We start from the raw sequence: 23,420 nt of genomic DNA on the forward strand, positions 1-23,420 counted from the left end.
GGGTTAACTTTAAAGGCACTAAAAACACAAAATGTACTAAAGCTTAAAATGCTTTGCCTTTTTTCTGGCAGCACATAAGCAGCAGCATGTGACACACTGTCAGCTGAAGGCAACTTACATGGTACTGGAGGCCAAGTTGGTGTCTTCATGTTTTAGCTGTCCATCCAGAGCAAGACCTCTCTTCTCTCTGTTATTGCTCAGTGTGGGGGTCAGTGTGTACACCTTACAGAACGTGGAGCTGGGGGACACCTGGTCACTGCACATGACCAAAACAAGAGAATAAGTCTTGTGCTTTATGTACACAAAAAAAATAAGTACCGACTATATTGTTAAGCTATAATGAATAAAAGGACAGTTCGCCCAAAAATCTGCCGACCTTGCTGTCTCAGATTTCATAACAATAGAATTTTCATTAAGTGAACTAACCATTTAATCATCAGTACTAGAAACTGTATATACCAAAATTTGTGGCTAAATGCTTCTGGGTAATATGGGAGGTAAAATATACTACCAGTCAAAAGTTTCTGAACAGCATGTTTTTTAATGCTTTTTTAAAGAAGTCTCTTCTGCTTACCAAGCCTGCATTTATTTGATCCAAAGTAAAGCAATAACAGTAAAATTTTGAAATATTTTTACTAATTAAAATAACTGTTTTCTGTTCTAAAATAACAAGTTGGACTTGTCAAAATAATTTTATTTATTTATTTATTTTTGGAGAGAAATGATAGAAATTAATACTTTAATTTAGCAAGGATGCTTTAAATTTATCAAAAGTGATACAGAAATTTCTAATGTTACAAAAGATTTCTATTTCAGATAAATGCTGGTCTTCTGACCTTTCTATTTATCAAGGAAACCTAAAAAGATGCTACTCAACATAATAAATGTTTTTTGAGAAGCAAATCAGAATATTTGAATGATTTTTGAAATATCACGTGACACTGAAGACTAGGATAATTATGCTAAAAATATATACATTTAAAATATATTCAAAATGAAAACAGTTATTTTAAATGGTACAAATATTTCAACATTTTACTGTTTTGGCTGCCTTTGGATCAAAAAAATGCAGACTTTGTGAGCAGAAGAAAAAAAACATTAAAAATCTTACAGTTGAAAAAATTATGACTGGTAGTGTAGCTCTATAATAATGTTGTAAAACATTAAAAAAAAAAATTAAAAATGTTGCATTGCATATAACCAACATAAAATAAATCCTAAAATTAACACACAAGCACATAAATAACACTACAATACCACTGATAGTGAGACGTCACAAAAAAAGGTTTGATTTCCATCTACATTTCATGCACCCTAGGGGGTGCTATGGGGTCTGTGGAAAAGTTCAAAAAAAAGGTAGACACCATGACCATTTCAATCTGATTTCTAAACAACAGAAATCACTTGATCAAATCAAAAAGTATTTTATCCTACTGACAGTAAAAGAATTACATTATAAATGGGCCTCTACAGCTTGCTTCTCAGAAGAAGATAATTACATTTGAGATTCGAAACGTTCCAAAAATTCCCTATTGTAAGAGATGGTAGCTGTTCTAGAACTAATAAACCAACTCACAATCGCATAATAAATTGCATAATACTCTCAGCTTCCTACACAAGGAAGGGCTGCTAAGTGAACATACAAAATAAATGAGAAGCTTCTCAAAGTCTTCTGAAAAATAATCTGATCAGAGCCTAGAGCTGTCAGACATGTGACGTTTAAGGACACCTAATTCAGTGATGTCTATCAGATAGCAGGAACAGTCTGTGTGCCAATTTATAACAATCCCATAGAGCACCTTTCATGTGTTGCATTAATCAGCACTTTGGATGAGTTCAGGACAGAACAAAAGTAGTTTTTGGGGACATAAACAATGCGTTAGGATTAGAGATCAGGAGAATATATAGTGAAGAAAAGACAACAGAAAAAAATAGGAAAAGAGATATGGAGAATACAAGGATCTTTAGTATGCTATCCATACATGATACATTTTTACTGAGAGGAAGTTATAAAAGCTGAATAAAGGGAAACCACCTGGGTCATTCAAGGTGGAAGCTAAACTAGCAGCTGAGGTCAAAAAAACAGCAGAGACTGGCTGACTGAACGGCTTCAGACAAGACAAAAAGCAAAAAGGACTGCTACAGGTTTTATTTTAGGGGGTGAAAGAGGAGCGAAAACGCCTTGTCTCATGGAGAGGGAGGAAAAAAGGGGTCCAAGAGCCATCATCGACAACCAGGGACAGGCTCAGGGTCACAGGAGCCAGAACGAACGGTTACATACGAGACTCACCGCGATGAATGTCGGCCCACAGACTTGCTGTAGGTGTCATGGGAGTAAAGAACCACATCTGTAACCTGTAGCACTGAAAGAGAACAGTCTTCGTCGTCCTATCAGCACTAAAAACACTACCGACTATGAGGCGAGAATGGACCATCATGGGGCTGCCAGCAGAGGGTAAAAGGGATCGAAGCATTTGGTATCACGACAAAGGGATTTGACTATTAAAAGCTAAATGAACACTACAGAAAGGTTGAAAAAGTCACAGACCAGTCCAACTTTAAACAAATTTAACATAGCTCTTGGGTTTTCACGAGACCCAAAATTGAAAACACTGTCATCATTTACTGTATGAATTTCTGTCATCTGTGCAACACAAAAGAAGATATTCTGAAGAATGTTGGTAACCAAACAGTTGTGGCTCCCCTTGACATTCATTATATTTTTAACCACACAATGGAAGTCGTTCTTCAAAATAAATTATTTTTTGTTCCACAGAAGAAAGTCATAGAGGTTTGAGAAGATGTAATGATACCAAAATCTCAGGATATGAAAATATCATTATATGAAGTCCACGATACAATATTATTGCGATATTGAACATTTAGTACATTTTACAGATTAATTATTCTATCTAATGCACTCAAAATTAAAAGCTCCAACCCATGTTCTTAACTAAGAAAATTAAGTCCGAAAGAAGTCAGTGAATTGACTTGTGCCTGAACTTTAAAGGGGACTTAACTCTCTTTTTATTTGTGGTATACTGTCTCATTTGAAATTACATTCACACTGCTGTTTTAGGAAGCCAAACTAATTAGAATACAATAATAATAACAAAATTTTCTATTATTGTTATTCCTATGCCAGTAACAGCCATATATTGTAAAACAATTGTACTGTAGAATAAATTGTATAGGTACATTATTTTTGCTTTACACTACAGTAGGGAAAATACAATACTTCTGTCCTAATTTCTACACTTGAAAGAGATATTTTGAATTTGGACTGCTTGTAATGTTACCCATTTAAACCGCTAATTGTCAGCAATTCATTCTGCATTTTTAAGCTTATATTTTGACGGCAACAGCAGTAGAGCTTATATTTTGAAAGAAAGGCTTACAAAAACGCGTCTCACTACAAATCTAGTGAAATGCTGTAATTATCTGCCATGAAAATAAAGTGTAACTGATGGCCATTGCATTCTTAAATGCACGCTAAACTCACAGCACATGCAATAAACGAGTTCACTGCATTCACTGTGAACTGAGCCGTTCTGAGGAGCAGAAAATACCGGATCACAAGCTAGTTGCCTAAAAGTAGTACTCGCTTCTCTTTGCGAAAACAGACTTGATAAACGGATCAAGCCATTTTGTGCTTTCGGTTTTAGTTCGTTTGACAGATACTGTGTCAAAGCATAATGGTCCAAAATACAACTTTAAATACCTTTTATGTTAGAATAAGAAGTTTAAATATATTTAAATAAATAAACTCCACTTTTTGCCCGGAAGACCATGATAATATTGTGAAAGTTTTGATATCGCAATAACACGATATTGATAATATCATTACATCCCTAGAGGTTCGGAAAGACAAGAGGGTGAGTAAATGATCATTTTCATTTTTGGGTGAACTATCCCTTTTAGTGCTACACATCTATTCTGACCACACATTAAACCTTGCGAGACACACTCCTACTTTACAGCATCAAAGGCTGAACAAGAAGAGATGACTGAGGTAAAATCAGAACAGGAGGAGAAAAGGATAAAAGAAGAAATGATAAAGGACTGAATATGAGGTAGGTGAAGATAGGAACAGAGTAGAGAGAGATGGAGAATTTGGGACAGAGGGCTACTCACTCGGCTTCTACCTGAGCCACAGGACATTTGTACTGTGCGGTGCTGAACAAACAGATATCGGCATACTGTCGCACTGTGGGGAGAGAGCAGGGATACACAGCAGGGTTACCAGGGTCGGGAGGGAGCTTACACACAAACCAAACACACAATTAAATCACAGGCGGGACAGCTGACATTCACATTAAACTACACGTGAGCACAAGAGGACCTCAAGGGCAAACTTGAGAAAAGAAGATCTAAACAACACATGAATAGATAAAAACACATTACAATCACATACTTGTATACAGTACAGTAAGCACTGTTCCCATAAAGTCAATATGACATTAAAATGAAATGCACTACTGTTCAAAAGTATGGGGTCAAGATTTATTTTTTCATTTTTCTTGGGAAGGAAATTTATGAAAGCCTGTTTTCCACCACTGAATTAAAAAAAAAAAAAAAAAAAAAAAAAAAAAAAGGTGATTGCAAATTTTTTTCCTCACAATTGGGAGTTTACATTTCTTAAGTCAGAATTTTGAGATATAAACTCACAATTTAAAAAACAGTCTTTTTTCCCCTTAAAATTGGACTTTATAACTTGCAATTGCGAGTTTAAATCTCACAATTCTAAAAAAAAAGTCAGAATTGCAATATAAACATGCACTTATGAGAAAAACATTTTAGAATTGTGAGTTTGTGTATCATTTTTTTTATTCAGTGGCGTAAACGGCTTCCATTGAAATGAATGCTTTGCTGAATAAAATATGAATTAACCTGACAAAAAGTTATAGTAAAGACATAAAATGTCACAAAAAACTTCTATTTCAAACAAAACAAACACATTATAATGATTTTTGAAAGACTGTGTGAAACTGAAGACTGGAGTAAAGACTGATAAAAATTCAGCTTCATCAAATTTTAAAACATTAAAATAGAAAGCAGTTATATTACATTTTAAATTACTGTTTTTTACATTATTTATAATGGAATAAAAGCATAAGTCAATAAAAATATTACAGACCCCAAACTTTTGAACAGTAGTGTACCTTATATTTTTTAAACATCCAATAAATATAATTATGTAATAATAGATATTAAATAACTGGTTTCACAAATGGCACATTACAGAAGTAAATTAGGTTTTGAACATAATTTCATGTTGACTTTTCAGACTCAAACTACAATCACAGCACAGAAAATTAAAAAAACAGTATTTCAGTGCAAACATAACTGAGCTACCTAGATATTTTACAATTTTGAAACAGTGGAGCCATCTTAGTAAAGTAAACAACATTTATCTGCAGTAAACATCTGTGACTGCACGAGATACAGATGCAGGACAAAAGCAACAGGAAAGGAAAAAGGGAAGAGGAAAGGATTTAAGCTAGCTGATGTTAGCAATTCTAAATGCAACTCTAAAACATAACAAAAACATAAAACACTCAGTGAAACAGAACAACATTCAATGCTTTTACTTGTAGGTTCAAAGCATTGCAGCATTTACTGTAAATAAAATAATTTAAAAAAAAAGATTAAATGTCATCTCACCAGAGATTTTAACTCGTTTAACTGTTTTGGTGGAGTTGTTGGTGACATGGACGTTGACACTGATAGGTTCACCATGGTAGTACAGCTGAAAAAGAGAAGGAAATAAAACACTTGAGTTTTTTCATTTGCTTAAATTGCACATTTGATCTTTTACTTTGGAATATGTATTATACACAAAGGCAATAAAGCAAACTTTATTGAATGTAAAACCGAAAGAGAGCAATTTCAGTAGTAGCTGAGTAAAAAAACTTGACAATTCAATATCTTATACACAGAGGGCAGTAGAGGAAGTCTGCCTATGTACATCTGCTAGATGCATGTTCGCACCTCTTTATCTAGCGAGGCCTCGAGGTGAAGAGAACGGTCAGACATAAGGAAGCTGCGTGTGGTCTCCACCATTGGCTGTGGACCAGGCTTCTCTGGAGCATACTGCACCTTACGAATGACCAACCGTACCGAGTTCCTGTTAAGCAGAGGCCAGTTAGACACAACTTCTGTCGCACTAACATTGCAAAGATGCAACATTTCCCCATGGGAGTGAAGATGTACATTACCATTCAAAAGGTTGGGGTCTGTGATTTTGTTCATGTTTTAGAAAGAAGTCTATGAATCTTTCTGTGAAATATTACTACAACTTGAAATAATTGTTTTCTATTTTAATATATGTTTAATAGAATTTAAAATGTAATTTATTCCTCTGATGGCTAATCTTTAGTGTCACATGATACGAGTTATTGCTCAAGATAAAAATTCTTATTATTATCAATATTGAAAACAGTTGTGCTGCTTAACACTTCTGTGGAAACCATAATAAATTTAAGGATGCTTTGAAAAAACAGCATTCATTTGTAATGGAAATCTTTTAAAGCAATGCAAGTCTGTACTGCCACTTTTTGGTTTGCAATTGATGCAAACTATCCATTTAATGCATTATGGCTGAAAAAAATACTCATTTCTTTTAAACAAACAAAAAAAAACCTTTCAGACCCTAACCCTTTGAATGTTATTGTATTTAACCTGATCACTATTTGGGAAAGGGACCCAAATATAATGCACTGGTTAAAATTTCCCATATATTGTACCTGATAGAAGTAAAATGGCCACAAAATGTAAATAAACAGTGAAAAAAGAAACTCACAAGGAGCGTCACTTTACCGTTTGTGTGTCTTCTCATCCACAGTTTTGGCACAAAATGCCCTGACCTCAAAGTCAACACCGCATGCCTATAAGTCAAAATAAAGGGATCAAAATAAATTACCATTGAAAGAAAAACTCATTTTTATGGTTAAGTTGTTTTTAAAAAGATATAGCATTACATATGCCTAGCGTCATTACCTTTCCTGTGTCCTCTGGTCCGGGCTGTAAAGTCACTGAGCAGGGAAGGTTCTGAGGAATCTATCCAACAAATACAAATACTTTAGAAAACAAATTTGGTCACAATCTGGTCACTCAAACAAAGTGAATATAAAAATCTACAAAAGGTTTTTAGTCATTTTAATCAGGTCTGTAAAGTTTTGTTTAATTTCTATCATGACAATTCTCTGAAGATTTTAGCATTGTAATGGACATAAACATTTTAATGTATTTTTTCTTGGCAGAATAGATCTGCTATGCTGCTGAATTGCTGCAGCTGCTGGGTATTTATGTAGTTGAAGATTATTGCTGATGCTGCTGCTAAGCAAGTACAGAAAGTTGCTACTGCCAATACATACACCGATACGGAGCTGTGAGTATTTAAGACACACTGCTGCTGCACAAGCAGCATGTACAATAACCTGTAGCAGGTCTATACAGGTGGAGCTGGGGAGGTGGAGGGTTTCAGAGGATTTCTGAAAGCTGCTCCAAAATGCTCTAGTGAATGCTAACCAGCTATTTAAATGTAAAGCAGCAAGCTCATTGGCTGCGTATGCAACATAAACCAATCAGCTTGTGCCAAGTAATTTAACACTGTGAATATCGTCAGTTTGCATTAATGACCTCTGCGGGTTTCATGACAGAACTTGGCATTATTGCGGTATGTAAAATGCTATCAATAACATTCAGTCTTACATTCAAATCTGTACACTGGTTCAAAACACATATGTACAGCTGAACATTACCAGCACTTGAATGTGTAAGTGAAAAAAAAAAAAAAAGTAAGAGTCACCGTGAAGTTGAAGGGGTATGCGTTCTGGCCCAGCTTCTTGAGCAGTCTCTCCTGTAGGCGACTGAGCGGTTTGCGCTCCTCAGGCAGAGGGGGATATGCTTGGAAGCTGGAAATGAAGAGATCCTTTCGGAAAGACAGGCCCAGCACGTCCAGATCTTCACGGCCATAACGGAAGGCACACGTCAAGGTCACGAACACTGGTAAAAAGGCACAGAGTACAGAGCAGAGAGAAAGAGTGATAAATATAAACTGTTTTGAATAAAATAAATCTGTTGTTTAAAGAGCAGGTTTTTATAGTAAGTATCTTTTTTGCAGTTTGTAACTTAGCCATCCTTTAATGTAAACAGTCTGCAAAGTTGTTCATCAAAAAAGTGCATGATAAATACAGATTATCTGTCTCTCAAAAGAAAGAGTCGACTCTGAATCACCTTAATGAGTTGCCATATTTTCGAATCGTCTGTCTGTTACCGATATAAGTCACTAGGTAACACATTAGCATAATGCCCTGCCTACAAACACTTTCGCTAGTTAGTGTGTTTGCATAATTACAAGACGACTCTGTGTTCTGCACTGTGAAAGCAAGTTTCTTTTGTTTTCATTCCCAAAAGATGATGATGTGAAGAATCAGTGGTTAAAATACATTTTTTACCACGGCAATACAATTTAAACCTTTTGTTGTGTGCTCATCATTTTACTGAGGATTGCTTCTCTAATCTTGGCGAGTACCACAGCAATACAATGTAAACCTTTTGTTGTGTGCTCGTCATTTTATCGAGGACTGCTTCTCTAATCTTGGAGAGTTCAAAGAGGGACTCGCTAAATGCTTGTCCATAAAAGTCTGTACCTTCTTTATTTGGACCAATAAGCATCTCCGAACCACAACCTGTAAGTATGTTTCGTTATGTGTATATAAGCAAATTAGGGTTGGGTCGATAGACGATGCCATCGCCCATCGCCGATGGCCAATAGACATCACGATGGTGAGCCGGCATCGCGATTCTCCGCCCCGCCCCCGCCGTCAGCAGCAACCCGCTCGCGAAAAACACACTTAATCACACTATATAGCCAGATGAAATGCATGCTTTCAATTTCCGCATCTTTACTCATTTTATTATTATTATTATGAGGAAATAATAACAAGGAAGTTGTTAGCGATCACAATACAAATTACAGTGAACTCCAAACGAATTACACGAACTAGTTCGTTTACATTAATAAATTAGGCATACAAAAACTAATAATCAAAATAATTTTAATTAAATTAGATTAAATAAACTACACCAAATATGCCTTTTTTTAATGTTTTACCATGACGAACAGAGCTTGGAACAAAAAACAAGAGAATATATTTTTTTCCATCGAAATACGAACGTACAGTACAAAGCCTAGTATACATTATAAATAACAGTTTATCATTCAAATACACTGGGAATATGGAAACACTTGGATTTGTGCCGAATTACAGAAGTACGTGAGCCCAACGCCTGCTATTTTTAGTTTCGCTTTGTTTTGGTTTCTTAACTTTATATATTTTGTTTCATTCCTGTTCTGTTCTGAATATCGTTACATTTAAATGATTCATTTTGGAGTCAGGGTAACTAACATATAGCTATGTTTTATAGTGTTTATAATGTTAATACATAATAATATTTCGCTTGATGTGGTATTATTTCTGATATTACCCTTTCTCTCTAAACATTCCGCTGCTCATTAAATGCATTTGGAGAGAGTGGGTTAAGCAGTAAGCCATCAATGAGAGCGATTTTGAACTTAAAAAAGCTGACTGGTCGAAAATATGTTAAGGACCAACACACATCCTCCAAATACATCTACATAAACCCACGCTTGCTCTGTCTCGTATGCACGCACGCACTGTCACGATCTAATGCACTTGTTAATGCCAGATCTTTAAAAACAAATACCGGAACGCAAAAATCCAAAATTTGACATTTTCCGGAACAGGATCCAGGAGGATCTGGCTCAAATTAAGCACCGGTGGAAACGGTAGGCTGCAATTAATTAATTCGCTATTAATTAATTATTTAACAACAACCATCCTTCACCCCCGCCCCCCGCCGACGATGCCATCGTCCATCGCGATGTTGCACATTAGACATCATACGATGCCAAATTGGTCGACATCGCCCAACCCTAAAGCAAATACGTTATGTGTTCATTTTCAATTTGTTCAATCGTTTCGAAAATCGTTTGCAAAATGATTCTAATATTAAACGTATATCCTGAGAAAATTACAATGTTTTCTGACCTTGCATTTAAACCAACACAATATTAGGACACTTTTAAATACCATTTGACCTGCTCTTTAAAAAAAAGGAAGGAACATTACACACACACACACAAAAAAAGGAGATACAGTAAATCAATATGTTACCTTTTCTGTCTTTAAGGTATTCTGGGTCGATCAAGAGCACCCCATCTGAAGTCAGACAAAATACACAGAGTGAGTGAATAAGAGGAGCAAAAGATAGACCAAGGGAAAAATAAATAATACTGGAGCTGTCAAATTAACACTTTGATGTATTATAATATTTAAAAAAAATACTAAAAATGTAAAATTTAGTAATAAGGAATTTCCCTTCACAAAACATTTTATTTATATTTATATGTATTTATACATTGTTTACACAGCCTGCACAGTATTTGAACAACTCCAAAAATATATTCTCAAAACAATATGACGTGATGCAATGGCCAAAAGACATCCATCTGCATGTGTACATAAGTAAATATGTACATGAACTTATTCTGTATGAGCAGCCCCTAAATAACCTCAATTGTAAAATGGATTTCTATGGACTGTAGGCTAGTAATAGGTTTGTGTTCATTGATCTGCAAAGAAAACACATTACATTGACCTCCACAGCCACTTTTTGTAAAGTCTATATTTAATGATTTACTTATCTATCACAATATGGCTTAAAAAAATCTTTATTTAAAGGTTTGCATTTATTCCTAGCATATATGTGACCCTGGAGCACAAAAGCAGTCATAAGGGTAAAATAGGACACAATTTAGCCGAGATACAACTATTCAAGTGGAAAAAAAAGTAAATATTGAGAAAATGCATATTACTAATCAAAAATTAAGTTTTGATATATTTACGGTAGGAAAGGTACAAAATATTTTCATAGAACATGATCTTTACTTAATATCCTAATGATTTTTGGCATAAAAGAAAAATGTATAATTTGAATGGTAGTGTGGGTTTAGAAAGGTTTAGAAAGACACTACAAAAGATTTTAAAATCACAGAGGCTATTAACACAGCATTATAACAATTATCTTGTACAAGATTACCATTACAATACGTAATACTCCTGATAGAGCTAATCTCTCTGCACAAATGTAATGAGTGAAACGTCTATATCTTCTCGTCTGATGTCTCCTGTGACCGGCTGCCATGCAACAGGGAGTGAGAGACGTTCCCTCGAAAGGGTGGATTATAAAGAGAAACCAAAAATTTCACAGTAACATTAAAGGTTTTTTTTTGTAACACATAGTTGTTAAGCAGGTATAAGCACAAAGTGTTATGTTCATCAAGATCAATTGCCTTCACAAAGACATGACTCTTCAACAATAGCTAATTAATGTGACTAATGCATGAAAGGAAGTCGACTGGTTCAACCAAAAACTCCCAAGATGATTTGATCGGGAACTCCCGTCTGACTTACCCACAGGGTCCACGTGATCTAGATGATCAACAAAGTCCCTCTTCCCCAAGTATACTGTGAGCTAGAAAGAGTCAAATCAGAGACAAGCACAAGTTTGAACTCGCTACGCAAAAGACCCTAGAGATAACACAGAAAACATGCAGTGCCTCTAATCAAGAAACTTGCACACAAACAATTTAACAAACAGCCCAAGGCATGCCATGCTGACCCCTAGATGATCTCCTCCCTTCCTGAAGACAACCCTTCTAGATGGCGTGATATCGAAACACACATCCTCCACATGCAAAACGCTTTCCATGATAGAGAACGAAAGAGAGAGATGAGATGAGGGGACAGAGATAAGGTAGAAAAGCAGCAGCTGGGTGGAAATAGCCCGAATGCAAGCCGCGAGAAACAGATTATAGAGGAAATAATGCTGTGATAACCAACACTGTGCTGATAAAGAAAGAGTCAAAGGAAGAACGAAAAGGCGGAAGCAGACAAACAACCAAAATAAATCAAAACAGACTTTAAAAGACACACTCGAGGCAATTAAAAGGAGCTTAAAGAAGCAAACATGAAGAGAAATGAATACAAAATGAGGGAGGAGAAGCAAGAGAGAGAGGAAAGGGAAGGAAAAGGTCCACTGAGCCCACCTTCCACCTCACAACACACTCTGGGGAATCTTACCTTGCAGTTGGGGCTGGACTTCTTGAAGACTCTGTAATGAGAGGAAAGGGAGAATGGCATTAAAACTGCTGTCTTTAGCAGCATTAAAAGTCTAAAGAAAAGATTGACTGCACATTTTAGTGTGAAATGAAGCTCCATGGTGGCATTTTAGAAAGACCAGGGCAATGCAATGCCAAATCCAGTAAATCAGAAAGGCTTTTTATTCTAAATGAAGCTTGGTTTATTCTGTTCTGCAGTGTGTGGAACTCAACAGAATAGGAAATATCACTTTTAGCACTTTTTTCGTCCATTATTTCGTCTAAGGGTACAAATGTAACACCAGACAAATGCCAAACGCAAGAAACTTAATTAAAAATAATACAGTGCTTCAACTGGCTGATAACTTTATCAGAAACAAACACAGTTTAAACTAAAGTAAAAAAAAAAAAAAAAAAAAAAAAAAACAGGAAGAAAAAAAATCAGCAATGTTTTATAATGGGATAAAATTAAATTGAAGTTAATTACAAAGAAATTAACTAATGGAAATTTCTGTACACTTGGGGATAAAAAAATACTAATGTTTTAAAAAGGGATGAAAACTACAAATTAAAATAATAATAATAATAATAATAATAATAATAATAATAATAATAATAATAAATAAATAAATAAATAAAACTAGAAATTATCCAGATACAAACTAATTTACTAATAACTAATTTAATTTTTTTTAAATATATATTTTTTAAATAATTATAAGCCATGGATTGAAATGACACACTGAGAAATTAAAACAAAGGGGAATAAATTAGAAATAAAAATAGCAATGCAAAAACTAAAAATTAATTTTAAAAATTAAAAATTTAAATTAATTGAAGATAAAAGAAAATGAAATTATCTAGATACAAACAAATTTACTAATAAGTAATTTAATTAAAAATGAATAATAAAGTTTTTACAAATATAAGCCATGGATAGAAATTGCACACTGGGGAATTAAAATAAATAAAATAACACTTTCTCAGATCACCTGCCATTATTAAAGAGATTTATTATTTTATTATTTATTTGAATAAAAAAAAAATAATAAAATTTTATTTTTTTTAATAATATTTTTTATATATATATATATATATAAGCCCTGGATGGAAATGACACATTGGGGAATTTGAAAAAAAAAAAAAAAAAAAAAGGCAAGAAAAAAAAGCACTGTTTTATAAAGGTACAATAACTATACAATAACTATACAATAACCCAGATAGAATCAAATTTACCAATAATTAATTTAATTGAAATTAAAATGTTTTTTTTTTTATCATTATAAGCCTTGGATGGAAACGACACAAAGGGGAATTAAATAAAATAAAATAAAAATTAAAAAAGGAAGGAAAAATAATAGTTTTATAATGGAACAAAAACTACAAATTGACACTGAAATTAATAATATTTTAATATTTTATATACTATTTTAATAATAATACAACAACAACCAAAAAAGCAACGTTTTATAAAGTAACAAAAAAAAAAACTTAAAACTGAAATTAATAATAATAATAATAATAATAATAATAATAATAATAATAATAATAATAATAAAAATAAAAAAATAGAAATTATCCAGATGCAAACAAACACATTTACTAATAACTAATTTTATTAAAAATTAAAAATGAAATTTTTACTATTATAAGCCCTGGATGGAAAGACACACTGGGGAATCAAAAAACATCACTTTCCCAAATCATCAGTCATTAGCAGGTGCGGTAAAAAGTTACATTTGGATCCCACTTCCGTGGTTAAAGCATTATAAGGCTCAAAAACATAGGAAATATGAAAACCAGTGACCACCTGTGGTTAACCACTGCAATTACTCAAATATTATCTGTGGTCACATGGGCAAACATACAGAATCTCATAAGAATAACCCTCATTTTTCCCTGGGACCGAGAGACAGAGGATGAGAGGAGGGACAGAAAGGGCAGAGGCATGACAAAAGGAAGGAAAGAAAGAAATGATGAAAAACTGACCAACCAAAGAGGATGCAAACAGAAAGCAGCTGGACAAAGGGAAGGGAAAAAGACTGTGGCGGAGACGGACAAAGAACATAAAACAGTAAATGGGATAAACGCAGCTGCCCAGAAAAAGGGAGAGCAAAAGAGAATGAACATGAGAGTTTGAGAGCTCACAAAAGAGACTGTAGGTGTCAGTGACTCATCTGAATGTGGGAAAATATGAAATAGACAAAGGCAGAACATGAAAGAGTGGCTATAACATAAAGCGAAAACAAAAAGAGTAGAAAGAGAAGACAAATAAAACCAATATAAGGTTAAATGAAAAGTCATCATTTACTCATGTCATTTTAAAACCTATATCATTGTCTTTTGTGGAACACAAAATGAAAAATTGTGTTAATCACTGGTCATTATTTCCCATGGAGTTAAAAATGAAATCCAGAGGGTTAACGCAACAATATGGATCCATAATCAGAAAAATATCAAATAAGTGGTCTATACGACTGATGCGCTGTATTCCAAGGTTTACAAAGTCATACAATAGCTTTAAGTGAGGAACAGATCAAATTGTTACAGTGCAAGAGTCATATGGATCAATTTCTGATGCTTTATGTTGTGTTGCTGCCACAGTTCTTATTCAATTCCATAATATGGAAAAGAGTGGCCAGGGTATTTGCATGCAAATACATTATTTTAAACCTCTCCACAGAAGAGGCATAGGATCAGGGGGAAAAAAGGAAAACAGTTGTATTTTGAAATTAAAATTAAATGATTTATTTATTATTAAAAAATACATATTATTTTATATTAATTTAACTCATTTGAAATTGAAAACTAAACATTTATTATAATTATAAGCCCTGGATGGAAATGGCACAGCACACTAGGAAAAAAAAAGATAGAAAACACAGGGAAAAAATGCAAAAATAGAAAAGAGTGACCAGGGTATTTGCATGCAAAAATATAATTCAAGCAATATTTAAACCTATTCAGAGAACAGGGATAGAATCAGAAAAAAAGGAAAATACAACAAACAGTTGTTTAAATGTTTTTTAATAATCTTTATTATATTAATAATTAAATAAAACTATTTTATTTATTATTATTATTATTATGAATAATAATAATAATAATAATAACAATAATGAGAAATATATATACATTTCAAATTAATAATAATAAAAATATTTTATATAAATAAAATATTTATATATATTTTATAAATAATAATATAAAAAAAATAATATATTTTTAAATATTCATTCAAAATTTCACATTATTATAATTATAAGCCCTGGATGGAAATGACACACTGCGGGGAAAAAACAGGAAGAAAAAGTGGAAATGGAAAAGAGTGACCAGGGTATTTGCACGCAAAAAATACAGTTTCAGCAATGTTTTAAACCTCTCCAGAGAACAGGCATGGAATCAGAAAAAAAAAAAAGAACATACAACAATCTGTAGTTTTTTTGTTTGTTTGTTTAAGTAACCTTAATAATAATAATAATAATAATAATAATAATAATAAATTATTATCATTATTACTACTACTACTACATTATTAATTAATAGTATTATTAATTATAATATTTTATTTTATTATTTAAATCATAAAAATAACATCAATAAAGAAATATATTACGGTTGCAATAATAATAATATTGTACTGTAAAATAAAATAAAATTAAATAATAAATTAAAAAATGTAAAAAAATTTCGTTGACAACCGATTAAAGTGATTTTCATACTACAAATATGTGACCCTGGAGCACAAAACCAGTTTTAATAGCATGGGTATATTTGTAGCAATAGCCAAAAATACATTGTATGGGTCAAAATGATAGATTTTTCTTTTATGACAAAAAACATTAGGATATTAAGTAAAGATCATGTTCCATGAAGATATTTTGTAAATTTCCTACTGTAAATGTTTCAAAGCTTATTTTTTGATTAGTAATATGCATTGCTAAGACCTTCAATTGGACAACTTTAAAGGCGATTTTCTCAGTATTTAGATTTTTTTTTTGTACCTTCAGATTCCAGTTTTTCAAATAGTTAAAAAAAAAAAATACCCTTATGACTGGTTTTGTGGTCCAGGGTCACATACATTATGCCGCAAGCTTGTGCAGTGCTGTTGAAACCTACAGTATTCATGCATGTGATGAACATATTTAAATTGTATTTGAAAATGTTTTCCTAAGAATTTACATCATGCTTCAGGTTGAAAAATTAAAATGTTTAAATACGGAAATATCACAACCTTGAGAGAAATAAAGGAAGGACAGGTTTATAGTCATTGTGTAAATAACAAAACTACATCAATGCATCTATAAAGTGGAGGTCAGCCAAGTGAGAAATTTTCCCCTACCCTCACATTTTTAATGCAAAAGAACTGCAAACTTAACGCATTACTTTCAATAAAAAGGCACACTTCAGTGTAATCGTGCTTTTATTAATACTGAGAAAAAAAATGCAGAAAAGAAAGAATGAAACCTCGCTCAGCAGGAGCTGACAACACACACCAGTCAAGAGCGGCACCGTCAGCAGCGGCTGAACCTTCAGCACAGGAAGATGGAAACAAAACACACCCCACATACCAACTGACACATACTCGGACCTCTCAAAACAATAGGCCGCTTACTTTATGTGTCCACTTCACACTTGACAAGCTCAATGAAGAGTAAGCCAGAGTGAAATCTGAAATCTGGGGGTGTGATGATGTCAGAAGTATGGACAGCATATGAGAGGAAACCGTCTCACCCTGCTCTGAGAGGAGTGGCGTCCCAGAGCTCCATCTGTTTCGAATGACGGAGAACTAACAGCATGTGCTTTTTCCCTCTTTATTCCTTTCCCTTCTTTTTTAGAGTCACACTCCCTCTCTAGCATTCTGAATCACCATCCCTCACTTCATTATGTCATCTTTGTATGCATCCCACTCCAAACCTCTTTAAACAGCCTTTTCTCCAAGGGGTCATCAGAGTGTGAATGCCTAGCGTACTCCCGCTGGCTGCTGACGGGAGATGCTGTAACTATACGTCATTATGGGGACAAAACCATCTTTCTCCACTGACGACGTGTCCTAAATACATAGTTATTGTGAGTGGCCATTTAAAGATGACTGGCCCAGAAATAAATCATTTCTTTATCTGCTGTCTTTAATGTCACAGTTTAGAACGGTCATTTAGTGAAGGGGATACTTGATGGTGTGCATGCTTAGCATTGTCATGATGTCATTTACCTGCAGTTACACAATAATCAGCCACATAATGTTTATGGCTCAGGTGATTACTGTAATAAGAGATTAACAGAAAAATCAAAATTAATTAAAAACTTAAAAAGTGCACTGTATATGGAAAAGACTGCACAAAAGCAGTCCGAAAAATGAATGAATGAATAAATAAATAATAAAAGACAGACAAATAGATAGACTAACTGAAAGAAAGAAAGAAAAAGGAGAAAGAAAGACAGAAAATAGCCTGAAAGAAAGAAAGAAAGAAAGAAAGAAAGAAAGAAAGAAAGAAAGATCACAGAAATGTGGCAAAAAAACAGTCTGACAGTAAGAAAGAAAAAAGAAAGACAAAAACGTAGCAAGAAAAACGGAAATGTGGCAAAAAATATAGACTGAAAGTAAGAAAGAAAAAAGAAAGAGAAAGAAAGGTCACAGAAATGTGGCAAAAAATATAGACTGAAAGTAAAAAAGAAAAAAAGACAAAAACATGGCAAAAAACAAATAGACTAACTGAAGGAAAGAAATACAGACAAAAGAAAGAGATAAAAGAAAGGAAGAAAGAAAAAGAAAGAAAAAAACGTCACAAGAAAAACAAATAGACTAACTGAAAGAAAGAAAGAAAGAAAGAAAGAAAGAAAGAAAGAAAGAAAGAAAGAAAGAAAGAAAGAAAGAAAGAAAGAAAGAAAGAAAGAAAGAATCACAGAAATGTGGCAAAAAATATAGACTGAAAGTAAGAAAGATGGTCACAGAAATGTGGCAAAAAATATATCTCAAAAAGGAGAAAGAAAGAAAGAAAGAAAGAAAGAAAGAAAGAAAGATCACAGAAATGTGGCAAAAAATATAGACTGAAAGTAAAAAAGAAAAAAAGAAAGAAAGAAAGACAAAAACATGGCAAAAAACAAATAGACTAACTGAAGGAAAGAAATACAGACAAAAGAAAGAGACAAAAGAAAGGAAGAAAGAAAAAGAAAGAAAAAAACGTCACAAGAAAAAACAAATAGACTAACTGAAAGAAAGAAAGAAAGAAAGAAAGAAAGAAAGAAAGAAAGAAAGAAAGAAAGAAAGAAAGAAAGAATCACAGAAATGTGGCAAAAAATATAGACTGAAAGTAAGAAAGATGGTCACAGAAATGTGGCAAAAAATATATCTCAAAAAGGAGAAAGAAAGAAAGAAAGAAAGAAAGAAAGAAAGAAAGAAAGAAAGATCACAGAAATGTGGCAAAAAATATAGACTGAAAGTAAAAAAGAAAAAAGAAAGAAAGACAAAAACATGGCAAAAAACAAATAGACTAACTGAAGGAAAGAAATACAGACAAAAGAAAGAGACAAAAGAAAGGAAGAAAGAAAAAGAAAGAAAAAAACGTCACAAGAAAAAACAAATAGACTAACTGAAAGAAAGAAAGAAAGAAAGAAAGAAAGAAAGAAAGAAAGAATCACAGAAATGTGGCAAAAAATATAGACTGAAAGTAAGAAAGATGGTCACAGAAATGTGGCAAAAAATATATCTCAAAAAGGAGAAAGAAAGAAAGAAAGAAAGAAAGAAAGAAAGAAAGAAAGAAAGAAAGAAAGAAAGAAAGAAAGAAAGAAAGAAAGAAAGAAAGAAAGAAAGATCACAGAAATGTGGCAAAAATATAGACTGAAAGTAAGAAAGATGGTCACAGAAATGTGGCAAAAAATATATCTCAAAAAGGAGAAAGAAAGAAAGAAAGAAAGAAAGAAAGAAAGAAAGATCACAGAAATGTGGCAAAAATATAGACTGAAAGTAAAAAAGAAAAAAGAAAGAAAGACAAAAACATGGCAAAAAACAAATAGACTAACTGAAGGAAAGAAATACAGACAAAAGAAAGGAAGAAAGAAAAAGAAAGAAAAAAACGTCACAAGAAAAAACAAATAGACTAACTGAAAGAAAGAAAGAAAGAAAGAAAGAAAGAAAGAAAGAAAGAAAGAAAGAAAGAAAGAAAGAAAGAAAGAAAGAAAGAAAGAAAGAAAGAAAGAAAGAATCACATAAATGTGGCAAAAAATATAGACTGAAAGTAAGAAAGATGGTCACAGAAATGTGGCAAAAAATATATCTCAAAAAGGAGAAAGAAAGAAAGAAAGAAAGATCACAGAAATGTGACAAAAAATATATCTCAAAAAGGAGAAAGAAAGAAAGAAAGAAAGAAAGAAAGAAAGAAAGAAAGATCACAGAAATGTGGCAAAAAATATATATCTCAAAAAGGAGAAAGAAAGAAAGAAAGAAAGAAAGAAAGATCACAGAAATGTGGCAAAAAATATATATCTCAAAAAGGAGAAAGAAAGAAAGAAAGAAAGAAAGAAAGATCACAGAAATGTGACAAAAAATATACACTGAAAGTAAGAAAGAAAAAAGAAAGAAAGAAAGAAAGAAAGATCACAGAAATGTGACAAAAAATATACACTGAAAGTAAGAAAGAAAAAAATATCACAGAAATGTTCTGAATTATTCTGAAAAAAATTGTCTAAATGAATGATTCAGTGACTCACTTATGACAAATACATTTTTAAACACATGCCGCCACCTAGTGCTACCACAGATATCAGTGTTTATATCTGAACTATAAACGTTTATCCTGTACTTCTGTGATAATATGAATGATTGTAAGACAGAAATAATAGAGGGTTTGCACTTACGTCACGATTTGGCCAGTTACCCGGATGCACGGCCATATTGACAATACTCGGATGTGAACAACAGCATGGACTGCACAGTTAATGAACTACTGAATACATTGTTCTGCTAATTTATGATGTCTAAACATACTAAATCATATAGAGAAGGACTTAGTACGCAGGAAAGAGTGCATTATTTTGACAAACTAAAGTTAATAGGTGGTAAAGATACGCACAAGCTGTATTAATTAAAATATTAGCCTAATATTTCACTAACACGATGCAAAATGATAAGAACAAACATAAATGTTCTCAAGGTTCTTGCCCTGACAATCCTAGTTTAGTTTGGCCAACCACAAACGCCTTCTGTTCCTCAGACATATTTTGGTACTCTTCTCCTTGATTTGTAATTACTTTTGGCAGTCTATAATAAAACAAATGTTGTTCCCGGTCCGATGTGATTAGTACAGCCCAAAACATGACGAACCATTTTCAGCAGCAATAATCTAAAAAAATGTGCAAGTTTTGTTTGGTTCAGTGGCATTGTTAACGTTCAGTGCCGCCAATATGGCCGATTAATGACACGTTGTGAAATCACTCTATACTGTGTGTTCTATTTGTGAAGCGGTTTCATACCTAAACATGATAACTGCTCTTCCTGTGTCAGCAGCAGTGCAAATACAGATTTGAATATTCCAGTATGACTTTGTCAAAGGTTTAGTAGACACAGACAAATCATTGTCATTCAGAAATAAGATCACATGAGTGATTGAATCAAGATTGTGATCTTTAACCGATTAATTGTGCAGTGCTACTTTCTCTCTTTCTAACTGCTAACTGATGTCTTTTCTTCTCACAGACAGAGTTCAGAGAGCTGCTTTAATACGACAGCAGTGGCATCAAATCGCACGCAAGCACTAGCACTCTGAACTGGAAGTGGCATGTGGTCATTACCTTTCACCTGTATGAAACCACACAGACAAGTCACCCAAAGTGTGTCAGTGGTAAACACAGGCACACAATGCTCAACCCACTTGAACATTCATAAGTGCCACAAACGCCTGTGAAGAGGAAGACTTGAGGGCTCCTGCCTTTCATTGCTAAAAAAAAAAAACAGCGAAAACTAGCCTAAACTGGTTTAGCTGGTTTATGCTGGAATTAGCTGGTCTCTGAGCCTGGCCAAGCTGGTGTTTGCTGCTTGGCCACCTGCCCTCCCAGCCTGACCAGCTGAAGAAGTGGTAAAAACTCCTCTCTAAAACCAGTCAGCTTTGACCAGCTAAAACCAGCTTAAGCTGGTTTTAACGTTTTTTTTTTTCAAGCAGGGTTGGCCCAGCACTGATAGGCCGTGTGTGTGTGTGTGAGAGAGAGAGATGGATGGAGACTGTTGACCCCATCCTCTTCAGTCATGAATGCCAGCTCGAATCAGACTCAAAGAACATCAAACAATGGGCCTGTAGGTGCCAAAGACGCACAACAACTTGCTAAGTTCTGAAATGACAAGTACAAAGGAATGTCTGCTGCTGGGATGCCACATTTATCAAAACGACACAAAGACACAAATACACCCACAAATGCTTGCATGGGTACATTCTCATTCAGCTCACTGACAGCGCCACAGAAGTGCAAATCTATTAGCAGTATGCCAGAAACACATAATGAGCTTCTCCACTACAGAGAGTGCATCTGTATTTCATAATAGATTAAAACAATAGAGCTCCCAAGTTGCATTTCTGGTTATAATATATGTGTTTGCGGGTCGTTTGACATCTGTTAACAGTCTACAGTTAGTCTGACGGAATGCATGCCGTTCAAACATTTGAGGTCAAGAAATTAATACTTTTATTCAGCAAGGATGCATTAAATTGATGAAAAGTGACATCAATTAAACTAATAAATGCTCTTCTTTTGAGTTTCCTATTCAAGAAAAAAGAATGATAGTAAATGATATTATAGTATTATATTACATATTATATGCCACCACAGGAAAGGAATAAGACAGTTTAAAGGGATAGTTTATATATCTCCGAAACACAAATGAAGATATTTTGACGAAATAAGAGCTTTCTGGCCTTCCATAGACAGCAATGCAACTGACACATTTAAGGTCCATAAAGGTAGTAAGGACATTGTTAAAATAGTCCATGTGACATCAGTGGTTCTGATGTGCTATGAGAATACTTTTTGTGTGCAAAGAAGACAAAAATAATGACTTTATTCAACAATTTCTTCTTTTTTGATTGAATAAATGCAGTATTGATGAAAATACAGTAAAACACAGGACAACAAACCCAGTCATAAGGGTCCATTTTTTATCTGAAAGCTGAATAAATAAGATTTCCATTGATGTATGGTTTGTTAGGATAGGACTATACTTGGCCAAGATACAACTATTTGAAAATCTGGAAACTGAGGATAAAAAAAAATTGCTCTTAGCAATGCATATTACTAATCAAAAATGTAGTTTTGCTATATTTACAGTAGGAAATGTACAAAATATCTTAATGAAACATGATGTTTCATTAAAGATAGAAGAAAAGATAAAAGAAAAATCTATAATTTTGCCTATGCAATGCATTTTGGCTATTGCTACAAATATACCCATGCTACTTAAGACTGGTTTTGTGGTCCAGGGTCACATATATTACTGACTCCAAACAGTAAGGCACATTAATTGGCAGAACAATTGCTTATTCTGATAAATTACACATCATAAAAGGTAACAACTGAAAATTGGTGCCTTGCTGTTCAATAAAAGAAATAACCCTCTCAAATGAATAAATAGAATAATAATAATACGTGATTCATGCTAATCCTGCGGCTTGCTCTTCAATCAAGTAGTCTTTCAGAGAGAAATAAAAATTAAAAGAACAATGAAAAGATGAAAAAGTCAAGTTGTTTTCAGGGGAACAGCGAGGGGAATCAGGTCGGCTCATTTTGTGCTCTGTGGTTAATGAAAGGCTTCTCGGTGAGAACTATAGAGCTGAGCTTTGATCCATTTGTGAGTTTCATTATTTAACATACTCATAAAGTTTTGATGAATACTGAAAATGCTACAAAGTTTTGAGTCAATTATGAATGACTTTTTTCTCATTTAATTAGCTATAACACAGCTTACCAAAAGACCCAAATGGGTTTTAAATTAACTGATTAAACATGTCCTTGTCCATCTAAATGTTAAAGTATCTCTACAGAACAAGCATTTTTATGGCTAAATTTAAATAAATTGTAATTACATACTAAATTTATAAAACTTACTCTTAAAAATATACTCTTAAAGGGACAGTTCACCCAAAAATGAAAATTCTGTCATCAATTACTCACCCTCGTGTCATTCCAAACCCATAGGACATTTGTTCGTCTTTGTTCGTCTTACTACCTTTCCGGGCTTTGAACGTGCCAG

The 23,420-nt window shown here is 33.5% G+C and overlaps 1 protein-coding gene across 1 annotated transcript in view; it reads right to left on the reverse strand.

The window, feature by feature from the left end:
• Positions 1 to 23,420, reverse strand: part of arrb2b (arrestin, beta 2b) — a 63,491-nt gene that overhangs the window by 5,726 nt on the left and 34,345 nt on the right. The window contains exons 2-11 of the mRNA XM_073836256.1: positions 12,171 to 12,201; positions 11,502 to 11,562; positions 10,203 to 10,247; positions 7,811 to 8,007; positions 7,000 to 7,059; positions 6,820 to 6,887; positions 5,992 to 6,127; positions 5,665 to 5,749; positions 4,135 to 4,207; positions 119 to 256 (exon numbers count right to left, since the gene is read on the reverse strand). Coding sequence (XP_073692357.1) covers positions 119 to 256; positions 4,135 to 4,207; positions 5,665 to 5,749; positions 5,992 to 6,127; positions 6,820 to 6,887; positions 7,000 to 7,059; positions 7,811 to 8,007; positions 10,203 to 10,247; positions 11,502 to 11,562; positions 12,171 to 12,201 — 894 coding nt within the window. The remainder of the gene's footprint in view (positions 1 to 118; positions 257 to 4,134; positions 4,208 to 5,664; positions 5,750 to 5,991; positions 6,128 to 6,819; positions 6,888 to 6,999; positions 7,060 to 7,810; positions 8,008 to 10,202; positions 10,248 to 11,501; positions 11,563 to 12,170; positions 12,202 to 23,420) is intronic.

The sequence above is a fragment of the Garra rufa genome, chromosome 3 (genome assembly GCF_049309525.1).
Source record: "Garra rufa chromosome 3, GarRuf1.0, whole genome shotgun sequence".
Taxonomy (NCBI): Eukaryota; Metazoa; Chordata; class Actinopteri; order Cypriniformes; family Cyprinidae; genus Garra; species Garra rufa.